This window comes from Canis lupus, chromosome 18 (assembly GCF_048164855.1).
Source record: "Canis lupus baileyi chromosome 18, mCanLup2.hap1, whole genome shotgun sequence".
In the NCBI taxonomy this organism is placed as follows: Eukaryota; Metazoa; Chordata; class Mammalia; order Carnivora; family Canidae; genus Canis; species Canis lupus.
The window spans coordinates 2,070,377-2,088,509 of NC_132855.1; the positions used below are offsets into that span (position 1 = coordinate 2,070,377).

General features: G+C 44.8%; 1 protein-coding gene across 2 annotated transcripts in view; it reads right to left on the minus strand.

Moving 5' to 3' along the window:
- Positions 1–5,933: 5,933 nt before the first annotated feature.
- Positions 5,934–18,133, minus strand: part of KCND2 (potassium voltage-gated channel subfamily D member 2) — a 476,195-nt gene continuing 463,995 nt past the window's right edge. Inside the window, exons 3-6 of one of the 2 annotated variants that reach the window (XM_072783313.1) lie at positions 14,627–14,722; positions 13,620–13,712; positions 10,350–10,597; positions 5,934–8,621 (exon numbers count right to left, since the gene is read on the minus strand). In XM_072783313.1, coding sequence (XP_072639414.1) covers positions 8,444–8,621; positions 10,350–10,597; positions 13,620–13,712; positions 14,627–14,722 — 615 coding nt within the window. In that variant the 3' untranslated portion in view covers positions 5,934–8,443. Of the gene's footprint in view, positions 8,622–9,844; positions 10,181–10,349; positions 10,598–13,619; positions 13,713–14,626; positions 14,723–18,133 lie in introns of those variants that run through there. The other variant, XM_072783314.1, reaches the window with a different exon arrangement.

Sequence of the window (18,133 nt, forward strand, 5' to 3'; positions counted from 1 at the left end):
CTCAACGTCTCGCCTGTAAGTGAAGTGCAGGGCGGTGGGCCGCGCTCAGATGGGGTCCGAGTGCATATTAGTGTCGACAAATGGGATGTTGGAGGCGGAAATGCACAGACATGTGGGGTGTAGATGTGCACGAGCATGTGGGGTGTGGATGTGCATGGGTGCGTGGGGTGTGGACATGCACAGGCGCGTGGGGTATATATGCGCACAGGTGTGTGGGGTGTAGATATGCACGAGCATGTGGGGGTGGGTGTACATGAGCATGTGGGGTGTGGATGTGCACGGGCACGTCTCCCCCTCGCCCTCCGTGCGTCCTCACCCGGCGCTGAGCCGCGAGCTGTGAAGGGCAGACGGAGCTGCTTGGTCCGGGGGAGCCACAAGGCCCGACCTGGTGCCGGGCGCCCCCGGTCTGCGCGGTCTGCAGTAGCGGCCTTGACCTGGGGGTCACGGGCTCGCAGCACCTGGGCAGCCGCACCTCGCCGGGGTGGAGCCGGGGCCTGGGACCGGACTGGCCTCCCCTGGACGGTGCGGTGCCCACGGAGGGCGCAGGGTCCCCTGAGGGCGGAGGGTCCCCAAGCGCAGGGAGGGGCCTGGGTGGCCGGCAAGGCGGGGTCGGTCCCTAGCAGCCCAGGGCACCCCCAGAACTCCAGGTTCCCCCCGCTGCCCTTTTACCTTCAGGCAATAAAACCAGATGGTTTTCCACGTTTCCACTAACAGATACAATCACCTCCCAATTTAAAGGAGATTTGGAGAAGAAATGGAGCACATTTTCCGGAAGGCCATCCACCACTTTAGGTACAAGTGACCCCAGGGCACGACCCCCCATGGTCCGCAGGTTCCTGGGCCCTGCCCATCCCTGTGCCATCAGGCACCTCCGGGCGCTCACACCCCAACTTCAAAGCGAAGCTGATGCTGTTCAGTAATCCCGAGAATACTATTTTTGATCCACCTTTTCAGGAAGATTCATTTAAAAGCCTAGACATAGCTACATGATGATTTTCTACCATCCACAGAGGAAAACAACAACAACAATGCGCCCAAGATACAATGATTACTGGCAAGAAAGAATGCTTTCCAAAATTTCCTTAAAATACTATTATTTCATCCGGTAGGGAAAGAAACGAATTGTACATTGTGCCTGTTCCAGCGCGAGTGTGGGCCCTGCCCTCTCACACCTCTGTCCTGACTTTTATCTGAGACATAAAAGAGATTTCATAACAGAACCACTACATAAATTACACAGCGATCTATGATTAAACATAGAAATGCACACGCAAGACATTTCTTCAGAACTTCTCTTTTTACAGTCACCTCTTACATGCTGTACATATGTCTATCAGGAAAGATGCCCCAGATGCTTACATGCAGCTATCTGTTTGGCTCTTTTCTCCCGCAGGAGCCCGTTGGGCGGCTCTGCTCCTATATACGGGTTGGGCATCAGACCTAGTCTCTGATACGAGGAAGGGCAACCCAGGCCGTTACAAATCAACAATCATAATTTTAAGGTTCATTTGTCTTTAAATCTTGCCTAGAGTCAGGAATTATTACGGAAATATATTTAATTGGAATCAGAGATACTCAGACACGTACACTAGGGGCATTTATATTCTCACTTTTTTTTTTATATATATTCTCACTTTTTAACGGACTTTGAGTTTATTGCAATTATTCTAGCATTCAGTCTAAATGTACGTTCAGATACTTATTATAATTTGAGGCTACAGGTGATGAGGGAAGTCACGTGGATTAATTTCAGATAGGCCTACAAAATTCCTAATCTACGTCTAATAGAAAATAAATGCGGACTAATCAAACTGCCCTCTCACAATGTTGACCAGGGAAGGGAACACTCGGTGAGCAGCCAAGGAAGCAGACGTGGTGTCTGACGTACCTGGTCTTTTCAAACTCTGCATCTTCCAAACAGCATGTGGTTTCAAATTCCTCTAGTCACAAACGACTCCGTATCTTTTAGCCTCTCGTTAGTGGGTCCCCCCACCCTTGGATGGATAAAGCTTTTCATTTTAGATACTACTGGAGCCATCTCATAGTATATCTAGGTATCTCCTTTTCCAAAATATAGTCTGGCTTTTTAATATTAGGGTTTACCTGCTGCATATTCCTACTTTGGAAAAAAACAAACAAACAAGCAGACGTGAGAATTTCGACCCTTCATTATCATCTTCAGTAGGATTTGACAGTGATAAGCCTTCGTAATATTAAATTTTCTATACATTTCTTTTTAATCATAGTTCCAAACTAAGTTTCCACGGAAAAGGAGTTTTGGACACAATGTTAATACTTATGATGACTAACACATTCACCTGTTGAGAAGTAGGAAAGGAAAGATGGAGGTGGAAGGTAAGGAGATATTATTAATAGCCCGGTGTTATTTTGGAGCATAAAACAAGCAAACGATGAAGCCCAAAGAAGAAGTTTTATGACAAGTAGTTATATCCCAAGTACCATTTTAAAAGGTACATTAAATTTTCTACAGTTCTATATAAATCAAATGTCGGTGTTTACACCTTTATTGAAGCTATTTTATTAGGAGCAAATAAAAAAAAATATCAAGGACCTAGAGAAAATTTTTGGAATTCTTTGAGAGAATGTGGAACTCCAAGGATATTTTAACTTGTCTCGTATTAATTTGGGATACTGACTCGTGCAGTTATTTTGCCTACCCAAGTCTCTCTGCACCTTAGTTTGCACATGGCATTAAATGTCAATAGGCACCCCACTGCCACCCCCTGGAAGTTTTGCAAGAATCTGAGGAAGACGCAGAAATAATGAAGGATGGGAACTGCAGTTATTGACATTAATTCCAGAATATCTCTGTTCCATTACGAGCACTACAGCCCTGAGCAGCAACCATGAAAATATTCACAGGCTTTGTTCAAAAAGGGGAGCAAGCAGGAGATAATGGATGTTCTGCTGTTTTTGAAAAATATTTATTTATTTATTAGAGAGAGAGAGAGAGAAAGAGCACAAGTGGGAGGGGCAGAGGCCGAGGGAGAGGGAATCTCAAGCAGACGCTGTGCTGAGCGCAGAGCCTGATGTGGGGCTCGGTCTCATGACCCCAAGATCACGACCTGAGCCGAAACCAAGAGTCAGACGCTTAGCCTACCGTGCCACCCAGGTGCCCCGATAATGGATGTTCTGGCACATAATTCACTCTGTTATGGGAAAGTCGTCTACCCAAGGTCCAGTACTATGCCAACTTGATCAAAGTCAAGAGGGTCGAACGTAGAATCAGAGCCCAAGGATGACGCTTGAGCACCCGGCAGCCCTGTCAACACCCTCCGTCTTTGCTCTGGGGTTTCTCCGTGTCTCTCTCCACGTCGTTGGTACCCACCTTTCAATACCCTTGGCCGGCCAGCCCCATCCCTTGGAAAGGACGCAGACCACGTGGGCCTGCACTTCTGGTGAGTGCTGCTGACTACGCACTCACCCTTCTTTCTACACTTACTGCTCTGCCGTCTGAGAATCTTTCAGATATTTCAATGCGATCAATCAGATGACTAGCTTTGACGTGGAGCGACAGGATTCACAGCAGGCTCATGTATACTCTTTCTGCAAAACTATTTTAGCGGCTTCCTTTCTATCCCCTGAAACCATGGTGGGAAGGACAGAGTGGAAACTTGGGGAAGCCTAGTTTTTTACCACATTCAAAATGTAAATGTCAAGTTTCTGCTTCCTTCCCTGTTTTATCTTGCCTTGTCTTGTTACCTGATCTTTTTCCAAGCAGGGAGGTAGGGATTCATCTGCCCTTCCTTTACACCCCCAGAGAGAAGACCCTGGCCTACGGAAAAAGGACTTTAATCATATGATGCGAGGGTTTTAGAAAGTCCTTTTAAGAATACCACCTCGATGTAGCCTCTGTTGAAAACACGTTTCAGGAGATTGAAGTAGAAAAATGACTGTTAATGTGGCAGAAAGAAAAATACTTGTAGTGTAAGATTATGAATAACAGTGTACAGCAGAGAGAAGGCCAAGCTATTTTCCAGCATGTAACTCCTTGAGGAGGATTTGGTTTGGATGTTTGAGCTCCGTCTCTCCGACACCTATCACAGTGTCTGGCCCATTCAATGCACTCAAGAATTTGAATTATATGTAGAATGGACAGTAGTTACCTAGTGGATTTCCGTGTAAAAAAGAGGGAAAGAGGGGATCCCTGGGTGGCTCAGCGGTTTGGCGCCTGCCTTTGGCCCAGGGTGTGATCCTGGAGTCCCGGGATCGAGTCCCACATCGGGCTCCCGGCATGGAGCCTGTTTCTCCCTCTGCCTGTGTCTCTGCCTCTCTCTCTCTCTCTCTATGTCTATCATAAATAAATAAATAAATAAATAAATAAATAAATAAATAAATAAATAAATAAAATATTAAAAAAAACCAAAACAAATAAAAGTTTAAAAAAAAGAGGGAAAGGTGATTAGGGAAAGGGAGAGAATGATCTAGTAAAGGAATGATTAGTGTTTGAAGAGAAAGCTGGGAAAAGGTAAAGTGAACAGTAAAGAACAGAGAATTAGAAAGTATGGATGTAATATCATTCCCACTAAAAGCTTTTTGTAATAAATATATTTTATAATCGTCTTAAGCAAATGCGCTGTTGAAAAGTAATAATTTCTGAAAAGTAAAATACCTGACTCTTTCAAGAATGTTTTACTGCCCCAAACACGACCAGGTGACGTACAGCCAACGTAAGCTCTTCTTTTCTCAGGAAATGCAGTGTGTCTATGCAGGCGTGTTGAAAATGCTGATGAAATCTACGCAGTGCAGAGCAATAACCATTTTTGTACCTGTGAGTTAATAAAACAAACACCTAATAGCACTCCGGGGAAGAGGAGATGCCTTTCTTATGAAACTCTGAGGAGTCATGTATTTGATATCAAGAATCCTTTCTATTCTGTTGAGTAATGGTGCCAGCAGCCGGTGATAGAACTCCCTGGAGGCTATTTCCAAGCCAATGGTGTCACTCGGCTGAAGGAATAGGGAGATGTGTTAGACCTTTTTAACACAGGATGGGTATCTCAATAAATCAAGGACTCTAAAGGAAAAGAATTAACAAGGAAAAAAAAAAAAGGAGACTGTTCACCAAGAAGAACACTAGTGATCGCTCTTTGAAATCTCTCTTGGAACTAAATGATTTACTCTGTGTTTCTCCCTTTTCTAATAAGCTTTAAACTTTTCCTGGCTTTTTATTTCCTACTAAAGAGAAACCATCAAATGAACGTTTTTTTTTTTTTTTTAAAAGAATAAAAATCTAGGTATGTGTCTCAGAATAAATACATGTAAATGTACATATATACGCATACCTAGAGCTAGAGAAATAAACCATCTTGTTTCCCCAACTAGAAAAGAATCTTTGAGATTCTGACGGAGTTCTGACCAAAGTCCTCACCTCGGAGCTCGTTTGCTGGACGGGAAGTATATGAGGCTCACGCGCCAGCCTTACTCTCTCTGCCCACGCCGTCCAAGAGGCACGCGGCAGGTGGGGTTCCGGCTCATTGACCGGGTCTAGACACACTGCAGAGAGCATCCCACCTAAAAGTATTGCACATACAAAAACAACTGATTGTAACCATCCTACCTTTTTTGGGGGGGGGGCGGTGACCAACAAGACCTTGTTACTTGAATTAGGTAGTAGCTACAGAGTTGTAGGTACCAAGGTATTTCCAAAAAGGATCATCTGAAGCAGTGGGCACTCTTTTATCATTAAACAGTATTAAACCGTTCCTTTAAAACATCTCCTCCTAAATCCCCTTTGTGGGCAGCAATCTACTGCCTCTACCGATTTAGACAAGATTTAGGTGTAACTGACAATCAACGGGTTCTTTGAGTTCCTACACGTTACAAGGTTCTCCCAAGTACGGGTGCGGCACGTCCTAGATCTTGGAAAGGAAGGAAGCCCAGGAAAAAAAGAGCAACGGTCAACCACGTGGTCCTGTTCAAGCATGCACATGTTTTATTTAAGTATTCTCCAAAGGTCTATTTTTTTTTCCAGCATAATGCAGATATTATGCTATCCTTTGAAATAAGATATATGAATTTCAAACAAAATTGTCAAAAACAATGACCTCGGTTACTCCATATGGTACACAGAAATAATTACATTTCACTTACAATACAGATGCACTTAACACAGTCATCAATAGTCATTCACCACCAACACAGTATATTTTTTAAATCACCTAAAACACCAAAAAGTTTTCTTTTTAATTTTCCAAAAATCTAAAGAAATTAAGAGTTTGGGATAAATGAGAAGTCGAAAAGGAGGCAGAACTGTCAACTAAAATAGCCTAACTGCTTTTTTTTTTTTTTAATGTAGTATTAAGAACATGAAAATAGAACTTTTCATTGGGAATCAGAAGACCTAAGTATTCCCGACTGTGGTTTCCTTAGTCTACTTTTTAAAAAGTTTTTCAACAAATGCCATCACAGAAGTTTCACTATATTTGCTCTAGAAGCATAAAGTGATATGAGGCAGGTGTTAATATAATTGTTAATATTCACGCTCCAGGAAGATTAGTAATTTTTTAAAAGACGTACTAGAAATGAAGCCAGTTCTTCCCTAGAGATAGTAGAGCGGATCTTACTTTTATTCAGCGAATTATTTATTAAGATCTACCATGTGCACAGCACTGTTCTAGAAGCTATTCTAGAAATGGGAAGCAAGGATCTCTGGCTTTACTTGAAAATGGTTGGATTAATTCCTTTTTATGATAAATTATGATAAGCATTTTTAAAATCTTCTATAGTAGAGGGATAATTATTAATTCTTTCCGTGTACGGAGGCTAAACTTTATTTCTTACAGTGGTGGTTTGGAATGAACAAAACTTTTCATTCGACGTAAAACTTTTTTACACTGTCACGCGCAGACACGTCTGCTGATATATCTCAAAGGTGAAAAGCTGTAGAGACTTTTCACTTAAATGTACACAGAGATCGACGTTGCATCATCAAACTCCTGTCCTGATTTAGTGGAGAAAATCGCTCCTCGCAGGACACAGGAACCTGTCTCAGATACATTTGTGCCGCCTTCTCCACGGGTGTAGAAAGCGTGCTCTCGTCAAATACTGCTACGTAAAGCACTCTAGTTTATCTCTGCCTTCCAATTCACATTGGTTGTTCTCAAAGTGTATTCAAGATCTAAAGTAAAATAAATAATACATCAAGTGAAGTTCTGGGATTACGGATTTTGTGACATCAATCCCAGCCTACTCTTTGCCTGAAACCCATAGCGATACGTCCAGTGTCTGGGCTTTTTCCCTAACAGCAAAGAGGTTAGAGAGATCATTCACGGATGTCAACTCCTTTCTCCTAATTTTTGACAAGGGGATTGACGATAGCGATCTACTTACAAGGTAATATGCTGGGGACTACAAAAGTAGGAAAGTCATTTGAACTACAAAACGTCAGTCCGGTTGATGACGACAAACCCAATAGAAAGGCGCTATAGAAGTCCAAGAACAGATAATGCACCGTCACGGGGGGGTACAGTGGACCAGAGAATGTTACCGAAAGACATTTATGGCACAATAGTTTTGGATTAAAAAGTTCTCTAAAACCCGGCCACACCGCAAGTTTCTCTACGAGCGTGGCTCTTACTGTATCTATGAAGATCTGGAAGGTACAACAACAACAACAAAAAAAATCCTGATTCCTGATACAACAGGTGTACAATGAATTATTGCGGTTGTAACAGTATCTAGGTGCAAGGTCAAACGATAATTAATACTGAACTATCTGAACACGTTAGATTTACTAATGAGCATCCCCATGAGAAATACCGCAGCTCTAAAAGGAGTTTATTTGCACAGCCCACCATGGAACATGAACAATCAGCTTGTTGTAAGTGCACAGAAATTCCCCCTTTCTACAATTATAGTTTATCATGCCTATTCTGAAGACAACAGAAGGACACTGAAATCACTGCTCCAAAGAATTCTAGCATGCATTATGATGGTTTCCTTCAGTCAATACAAATGTGTCGTAGGAGTTTCTTTTCTTTTTTTTTAAATACGTAATAATCTTCATCATAGCCAATGTTCATGGTTTTAACAGGAAAAATTTTTATCAAAATGTTTTCCATATTTTTTTTTGTTTTGCATTCAACCGGAACATTATGTTCAAAGATTTGTTTTATTTATTTTTATTAAAAAAGAGTTCAGATCATAAGAAGCATCGATAGGCGGCATTTCATTGTGCTCATTCACAAAGTCAAAGGGTCACAGACTCTTCCTCTGCATGACAGGTCAAACTCTGCCCAGAAATGCCATTTGGTGGTTTCCTTTCCATCCTCAAGTTTGGAAGCTTTGTTTTTTTCACTTCACTGCCAACCTTCTCGCTTTGCTGTTCTCATCTGCAAAACGTGTATTGTTTCTTCTTCTTTCGCATGGGATTCTTTGCCCAGCCAGAGCTCCAGTTCTCTTAGACCTGATTCCAATTGTCTTACAAAGCAGACACTCTGACAATATTGCCTCCTGAGTACTCTGGAGACTCTGGCCTGTCGTCTCCTTCTGGGGTGGTCACTGGAGGTGTTGGGATGCTTATTATTGCTGTAGTCACATATGGTTGTTCACAGTTTAGTTTAACACATTCTTCCATCTTGGCGTTTAAACTGGACCGGCTGATGAGGAAGAGAGAGATTTTTTTAAAGGTAAGCTGTTAACGGAAACCCTGTTTTCCCTACCACCGAGGAATGTGTTTTCACGTTTGTCCGTCACGTTTTAAGTATCTCTAGAACAGTCACCGTGATTTTTTTTAAAACAACGAAGGACCAAGCCTAGTATATGTGGAGGTGAACGTCAGCCAGGTCACTGGCATTAAGTAAGTGTCTAGAAGGCACCTCGAGCTGGTTCCATCAAGTGTGTCTCAAAGTGTGTTCTACAAAAGTGCAAGGAAGAGACTTGGGTTGGTTTTGGAAAGTCTGGGTTGGGCAAAGTAAGATCGTTTTCAGACGGGACCCCTGAGAGCTTTGCGATGCTCACGGAAGGGATGTACCTCAACGACCCGAGAACGTGTCTCAGTTCTTTTGGCCACGGGGGTAAAGATACCCTTAAAGCTCTCAACTTAGTGACAAGTAGTTCTAAGAACCCCGTCCCCCCTCCAAGTTAGCCATTACCAGAAATTCAAGATTTTCCCCCGTGGTATTCTCGCACGAGCTGTATACTCCATCTGGCTGGAGGGAAAAGGGGAGAGGAACAAGGAGGGTGCACGTAGGATGCTAATTACTCAAACCTAATTACCTTATTTTCATGGAAATCTCACTCAACATGTGTATGTCCTAAAATTTTCTTTCTGATCACTTCTCCGCCTTCTACTTAATTTTGGAACGGATGGAGAACAATGCGGAGGTAGAAAATGTGAGAGACGGAAATCTTCCATCATTCCAAAATTTAATATTCTGGTCCCAGAGACATCTGATTTATGTAAATCAACACAGCCCGAATTCAGAATCTCATCCAGCTTTTTCACAAAGATTGTTGAATGAGAACAAAGGAGCAGCCCTGGACTAATAGACTATTAATATAAAAACACAGCTATTTAATTTGAAGGACAAAGCAAAATTATGTTGGCAGAAACTGGTCGTTCTTAATCAGTTGTATCGTTTAAATGGGTTACCTTTTATTACACATACATGTTTGTGGTAAAAACAAGTAACCAATAAAGAGAAGCAAAGGGAAATCCCAGTAGGAAAATTCCACTTAAATCGTCCACGAAGGAACCAGAGGTGAACAATTTTAGCATTTCACTTATATATTTTTTTTGTAACGGATTGATTTCTGTGTTCATTGTGGCCCCAAATATCTTTATGATCAAAATCATATGTTGACTCGAGACACTCATGTACACATGGTTTTATTTTTCACTCTTACATGGAAGGTGTCTGTGTAGGTGGCGCTGAGCACTTTCCAATGATGTCAGCATCAGTCTAATTCGTCTCTGCTAGTGGTGTTGCCTCGCTATCGTCTCAGGCTCTTTGGGGCTCCCGAGTAGAAAGGTATCTGCTCCCCTAAGCCAACGTGGTGGAGGTAGAGAGGCGGGAGCCGCGCTGCATGCATGCCTGGCCACCGCAGCTTCTTTCTACTCTTCATACTGTACACCTGCTACTTCCAAGCCTGGGATGGTCGCAGCAGGTCCACTTTCCTACTTGTTACCCTATTAGTTTCTGTCTCATTTTAAACCCTAGGAACCAGGATTTAGATGCCACGGTGCTTCTCAGGTGTATTTGTTTAAATAAATAAATAAATAAATAAATAAATAAATAAATAAATACCCTTCGCCCCCCACCCACCGCCCCAAAGATTGCCCAGCACGCCCAGCAGCAGGGGGCCTGCAGGATCACCCTGGGTACCTGTTCGACAGCGGGGTCCTCTCCACGCATCTGATCTGGATCGTGCTGAGCTCTTGCACACTGCCTCGGTGGCTTCCTGACACGTTGGCATTTGGGATGCGGAAGGTTTTCTTGTGTCGTCGTGAACAGCAAGTGCTGGTGACTCCGTGTTGTGAAGACAGAGAGGGGCTGTGACTGGAAGGCCGGTTGCCAGGCGCCACTTCCATGCAGCTCTCCTCGAAGACCTGCTCATCCACAAACTCATGATTCTGCTCCGCGGTCACGAGGGCGAGAGAAGGGGGCACAGAAACACGTCATCACTTTAGGAAAGGCAACGGCTGGCTTTGCTTTTTTTTTTTTTCTTTTTCTTTTTTATTTTTGGCTTTGCTTTTTAAGACTCAAACGCGCTCCTACCCTGAGACCCCCGGGTGGCAACTGATGCCACGTCCCTAGAGACGGGAACCTGGCCGCCGGGCTCCGGGTTGGCCCTGCACACGGGCACCTGCAGGCTCACCGAGGGTCTCTCTAGGGACTACCTGTATCCTCAGATATCACTTGTTAGGGGCGCCCGGGGGGCTCAACGGGGGGCAGGGGGTGTCTCCTTGGGCCCAGGCCAAGGTCCCGGGATCGAGTTCCGCGTGGAGCTCCCTTCAGGGAGCCTGCTTCTCCCTCTGCATGGGTCTCTGCCTCTCTCTCTCTCTGGGTCTCTCATGAATAAATAAGTAACATCTTTTTTTAAAAAAAAAACAAGTAAAAAAAAGAAATATCACTTGTGAATTTAAACATCACTTCTGGAACGGAAGAAACAAAGAGAAAAAAAAAAACCCTCTTGAAAACGCTGTAAGACAGCGGTCACGGCGAATGTGTAAGTTCACACCGACTTTTCTTTTTTGAACAGATTGGAATTATGGAAAAGACACAATTCCGATAGGATGCCTCATATTAGACGGCCTGTTGGATGTCAGCAAATATTTTCACGTGGGATTGAAAACATTTTTTAATCAGAAAGGGAGATCTTGGAGATACTTTCTATTTCTTGCGATGCTCCTCTAAAACTCCCAGCGTACGGACAAGTGACTTGTTAGGTAAGTCGGTAAAATACTGCCAAACGGGCCACTCTGTGACCCAGAAGGGGACAGCCTGCCCTCTGAGCTCCTTCCTTACCCGGTGACGCGTCCCCGGCTGCACGCATCGCCTCCGCCCGGATGCAGAGCGGCCCTAGCCACGGGGCGCACAGTGATGGGCATCACTCACACACCACAATTTAGAAAAACCACAGCGCAAATTTTGCTTTTTTAGAGTACTTAATGCAGAATCACTTCCTAACATGCCTATGTAAGAATTTCGCTTCCGAGCTATAAGGGAAAACATCTGGGTCTGAACGGCCGGGGGAATGACTTCGATGAGTATTTTCTTCTTGTCTTTGTGTAGGTGGGAATGATCCTGTACCGGGAGGCTCCGCTCATGCCAGGTTCCGCAGAACCATCTCTCATCCTAAAATATTAGTGAAACAATCGAAGCAACTCAGTGGCCAACAGCAAATAGATTGTTTTCGTTACCCATTTTGTCATTTCTTTGCTGAGACAAGCGTGTTGAAGTGAATGAATCTCAGGACTCCACTGTTTAAGGTCCAGAGAATAATATGACCGGATAGGACAGGATTTCATGAAGAAATGAATTTCAGTATCAAATTTTCTGGGGAAAAGCAGAGCTCATGAGGGATGTGCAGTCTGTTTTCTTCCTTCACCGTGCGCATCCCACACACGTGCTACAAGCACCCAATGCGTGAGGTCCTACGTTGTCACCTCGGTGACGGAAGTGAGGTCAAGTCCTCTGGCTGCTGGTTATTGTTGTGGGCAGCTTTATTTGAATGATATGAATCGGTGTTAGTTTTTTAATTTTATTTATTTAAGAGGTAAAATGGTAAAAATAGAAGTTAAGATAGTGAAAAATGAAAAGAGAAAAATCCTGGAAATAAATAGATCTATTAATGTCACCATTTACCTTTCAAAGAGTTATCCTCAGCTACAGACCTTCTCCTGTAAGTTATGGATCTTTAGTTACAAATGCAAATACCATCCGGTAACTACCGTGTTTTAAGCCCTCAAATAATTCCCCATTTATAAAGAGACAGGGATCGGGAGTCTCCACAGGCCTCCTGGGTCTCGCCAGTCCCTAGACTTCCTCTGCCTCCCGCTGGGTCTGCCTAGGCCCTGCCTTCCGATGGCCCCCGCGCTCTCTGGGCTCCTCTGGGGCCACCTGCAGCCTGCCTCTGTGGCCTGCGTCACCTTGGGGCCCTCTCCCTTCCTTGCCTAGCCAGCTCCTGGTCGTCCCCGCAGGTGTGCATGCAAGTACCCCGGGAAGCCTCGCTGCCCTGTCCCGTCAAGGCTCCTCCGGCTTTGCACCCCTCACTGTGGCCCCGATTTCCCTTTGGCAGGTGCTGACGCTCCTCCAGGAACCCCGGGTTTGTCCCCGCTGCGGAGGCGGGATGGGGGCCACCCAGGCTGCGCCCCGCCGGCCACCACGCGGGAGGCGAGCGATGTGAATTCGTCGAATGACTGTCCGGGGACCCGGGCCAGCGTCCGGCCGGTGCCCGAGGTGCGAGGGCAGGTGCGGGCATCTGGGGAGCTGGGGAGCGGACCCGAGGGGGCAGTTTCCATCAGCTCTGTGCTCACAGACCGTGACCCCCCGACAAGCCAGCGAGGGAAGGGGTGCGGAGCTTCCTAGCAGACCCCCTCCGCGCCAAGGGGCCGCCCCGGATTAAAGGTGTCATTGCCCTACGGGGACACACAGTTTTTTGTTACCTTTCTTGTTCATTACAACCTGTTAATGAATGACACGCTTCTACCTGGTTACTCTCCACTTTTTCCTGCTCCGGCTATCGGAATGGCCCTTACCTCGATGTCAGGATCGCCTGAACGACACTGTTTTTTGATTAATCAGCATTCCAATAATCAGGGAGAAAATGGTATTTTATAGGGCCTGCAGTCGGCCGTCGGGAAGCAGCTTTCCACCTGCGGTAAACCGGCATTTCAGACTAAAGATAACCACGAAAGACGCACACACTTTAAATAACTCTCCGAAATACTTTCCAAGTTGAAATGTCACTATAGTCTTTCAAAGCCATTTCAAATATTGTGGGTTGGGGTTTTTTCTTTTTTTTTTTCTTCATCTTTTATGTATTTTCCAGTACCGTAGAGAGTGAACTCATCCTTGGAAGCACGGAGTCTGCACAAAGGCGACCGGGGTTCGTGTCCCAGCACAGGGCGGCCGGTCGCGCCTTTTCCTTACCGTGGTTTTCTCCAGGCAGTGAAGCAGGTGGTGGTGCTGGGTTTCAAAGCTGGAGCCGGATTTGCTAACAAAGGCCTGCTCTTCCTCGGAGGACTGTCAACACACAGAAGACAGAAGCGCTTCCTATTTTATTTGCAAACAATGAGAACCTCAGCCACACATTTCCCCCGGGAGAGCTAGCCTATCTCCTGAGATTCAATGGCAGCATTTTAATTTCTTTTTTTAACTAAAAAGGGACAAATGCGCAGTTGCTTGTCATTTCGGTAACGAGCGTGTACGTGTGAGCCGAATTAGCGCTGCGGTCTTTGTCCACCTGCCTCCCTGAATTGCAAATCGGAATCGTCTTACTCACCTGCCACCTACCTTGGGAAGCCTGCGAGCCCTTCTCTGTGGCTGGTGAAGCGGGATCCAGGCCCTCAGGACCCGCTCGCCTACAGCGAAGCTATTCTGATGGCCAGAGGCCTGGGGCCCGTGGACCCCGGAGGGCGCTCCCCCCATCAGGAGCCAGACGAGCCCTCCTGACCGCACTCAGAGGAATTTTAAGGAAATAAGTCGTTTTGAAACAAAAATGGGTATTCGAGCCGAGGCTTCCTGACCTTCCCCTTGTGCACATAAGCCAGCAAAGCAGGTCACCAGCCGAGGTGCTGATTCTCGGGCGACACGGGGTCAGCAGCCCCGGGGCAGGGCCCAGGGGTCGCTGCTGGCTAACGGTATTCTTTGTAAATACGGTGTAAACATTTTAAGCTCTTCTTAAGCGGCTATTTGAATGAATCCAGAGGCAAAACAGCCCTAAAATGAGTAACCAAGTTCTCCCTTTAAATTAAAAAATAATTGGAAATTTTGTTAAAAAAAAAAAAAGTCCCCAGCCAGAGGGGGCATTTACAGAGGGCGCTTGGGTGGCTGGAGGAGCCAGCGTCCGAGTCCCCCCAGGCCATGGAAGGCCGGACACGAGCAAATCCCCATCACGCGAGGAAAGTGGCCACGAGCAAGTGACACGCGGCCCGTACCTGCAGCTGGTTGGTGAGTAAGCCGTTGCGCTTGCTCTGCATGTAGGCGTTGGCGCTCCCGCTCTTGGCCGCCCGGATCCTGGCCAGCCTGGCTTTCTAGAAGCCGGAAGAGAAAGAAGTGGCGGGTTAATAGCCAGGAGCTGTTTCCTTACCGCAGTCAGTGCGCCCTGGGGTCACACGCACGTGGGCACCCGGGCGGTGAGGCCCGGCGAGCTGTCCCCGCGCGGGGCTGAGAATGACACCTGCACGCTTTGTTCCCTGCACTTCTCCAGGGCCACGCAGTCCCCCCGGCCGCTGGGTCACCCCCTCCACTCGGGGCCCTGAGTCTCCAAGGTAAGATCAGGTTCTCGCATTGTTGTCTCCGTCCCTCGCGTTCGGAGAAAAATGCCAGTATTGCTTCACTTATGTTCCCACTTACCCCAGGCGGAGTAGCTCAACGAGGTGAAGACATTGCAAAGCAGCTTCCAACTCACCTTCATCTACACTCGCCCCCTTTTAAAAATAGCAAACACGTTCCAGGAACCAACCGCCTGCCCGCCCGCCTGCCGTCCTTGCTTCCCTCCTTTTTGCCTTCTTGCCTTTTTAAAGGTTTTTTTCTAAAAAAAAAAAAACAAAACAAAACCCTGCACTCTCAACTATTAAACATTTTCTTGCGATTATTTTGTTAAATCCGGCAATGTTGACCTCGTGCCGAGTAACATGGAGTCTCAAGAAAAAATAAAAATCCCTAATCCACCCATCTTTTCTACTGACACTGGTCCACACTAGAGCACACTTATCTGATTTCTGTTTCTCTCCTGAATTTGTTGAAACGAGAGCACAGTGAGCCACTCCAAGGAGATTTATGACATTACTTTTTAATTTTAAAATATTCATGCATAGAGAGTGTTCTTCGATTTAGAGGGCTTTGGGTTGGTTCCTTCAAGTGTTCACACTTACAGAGAGATCACCAAAGCGATATTGCTGGGCAAACTGACTGCTTAGCCAGATTTCTGATATTCCGCTCTCCTTTGGAACTGCTGTTGTATCTGGAATGAGCCATGGAACGAGTCTGGTTTTCACCTCCTGGAGGACATTATTTGGGTGAACGTGCTGTTTGCACGATGTGTATCTAGCAAGCGTATACAGGAAAGCGACTGGAACGGCGTGGTGCAGTTCCTATAGAACGACTCCCTAAAGATCCCTTCTTTTCCCTTTCTAAACAACCCAGATAAATCCTATCTGTGGTCTCCAGCCCCGGGATGTTCTTTTTAATAAAAAAATCTAAAAATCATCTAGATTTTTTTTAATGGAAAATGAATATACACATATGACCAAAAATTCTATTCATACAAAAGTGCATCAAAAATAAGTAAGTCTCTCTGGACCTTGGAGCTGCCCTATTTTTATGCTTCAGAGGAACCACTGGTCATATTTCTAAAGAATCTTGCCAGAAATTTTCTAGGCATATAAATTAAGAGTGTGTGTGTGTGTAATTACATATACATGTGTATATTGACGTGTGATCACATCAATACGTCATACATCAATATACACATATTTTTACTCATTTGGGACAATATGCCTCCCACTCCTTTGCACTCAGCTGTTCTCATTTAACAGATCGGAACTCCCTCCGTATCTACATATATAGATCCACCTCATTCTTTATAAATACCTAATAGGCCAATGAATAAAGCATCGCTTACGCAGCCAGCCGGCTACCACTAATTTTTAAGGCACCTTTTGCTGCTACAAGCAATGGTGCCTGCCTTGGACATCAGGACGAACTTATCTGCAAGACAGATTTCCAGAAGGAGAACTATTCCTAGATCAAAGGGTGCACGTTGGATAGGTTTTACCAGACTTCCCTCCAAGGCTGTACCAAGATGCCCTTTCACGCCCAGGGTCTGAGGGTAGCACTGGGACGCTGAAGCTCTCAAAATAGCATTGAGATATCATCCGGCTTCAACTCCACCCCTTCTCCCTTCCTCTGTGAATTTACTCTTCCTGTTTGCTGATTCCAGGTTAAAATAATACTTTGTACGAAGATCATATTCATAAATGATGGGAAAAAAATAGACAAATGTCACTCTTGGTTGGCGGTATACTGTTTAGATCGCTCAAAGTACTGAGACAATGCTAGAGAATGAGGTTGGGAGGTAGGAAATTTTTAACTTCAGAAGCTGTGCTGCGCAGCCAGGATTTCAGGACTTGATAAAACAATGGGACGTGACAAGCACTTTTGGAAATGACTTTGAATTGATGTAATAATTCAGAAATAAGTAACCTAAGTATACGTTTGGTTTCCAGAAAAGGATTATTGCTGAAATTTGAGTCCTAACGTCTCATTGGTCTCCTGAAACACTTAATGCCTTTTCTGGTCTCACTCCGATCCCACCCTACCCCTTCCTCCCACCCTCCCTCTCTCCATTCCCCCCTTCTTTCCTTTCTTCCATCTCCCCTCCTTCCTTCCCTCCCGCCTTCCTTCCTCCTTTCCTTCCTCTGTCAACTACTGCACGTAGTCACATGGTTTCTGTCACGGTTACTAGCCTCACCTGTGTCATTCTCCAAGCACTTAGCAGCTGTATCAGAAAACATTATTTTTTTTTTCCATAAATGAGACACTTATTTACATTAACCAAAACCACTGTCCAGCAAAGGAAAATGACATGTCTTTCCCGCTGTGGAAAGCCTACATGTGGTGGCAACCAGTACAAGAGAAGTGGCTCTACGCTTCAGGGAAAAAGAAGCAGTTGTTTTAGACACAGAATAGCCATTTTGCTAAGCCAAGTACTATGATTAGAAAAAAAACCTCCCATCTCAATTTCAATCACGACTTTTCTTTCATTTTACAACGATATCCTATGAGTTAATTGGTTTAATTGGTCTTGTGGAGCGCCACACCAAATGTCTGTTGGATAGTGCTAGCTTTTATGACCTGTGATTACATCTTTGCTTTCAGTAGGTAATTGAGGAAATTTCTTTTACAAAGATATTTTAGAAAAATCACTTTACTTCTGACCCAGTCAGTATGACAATCTTGGCAACGGTGGCCGTGCAAATGGGAGGTCAAACAAAAACCATCCACCGGTAAGAGGAAGTGTATTCCTTGCGGCCCCCACCCTCAGTTTTGTAGGAAATACAACTTCTTGGCATGGCCAAGTACCAGCAAATATTATGGAATGAGAATAAAGCTTCAGTAAATACTTAAGCCTATTTGGAAAAGAGGAGGCTTCCAAATTTTTAATTAGACAAAAAAAAGGTTTATATTGTCTTTGTAAAAAAAAAAAAAAGAAAGAGCTTTGAAGTTATTTTTGATAGTCTTTATCTGTCTTGAGAAACACCGATGGTGTTGGAAAAAATAAATTGTCCCATAAGCACATTTCCCCCGTGCATCTCAATTCTTCATAAATTCAGCTTTCTTCTTAATTCTCTAAATTAAGACAAATTTCAATCCTCAGCAGGATTTCTCAAAGTTGGGTTCCAAGGAACTAGTAAGTGTTATGGGTAGAATCCAAACCAACC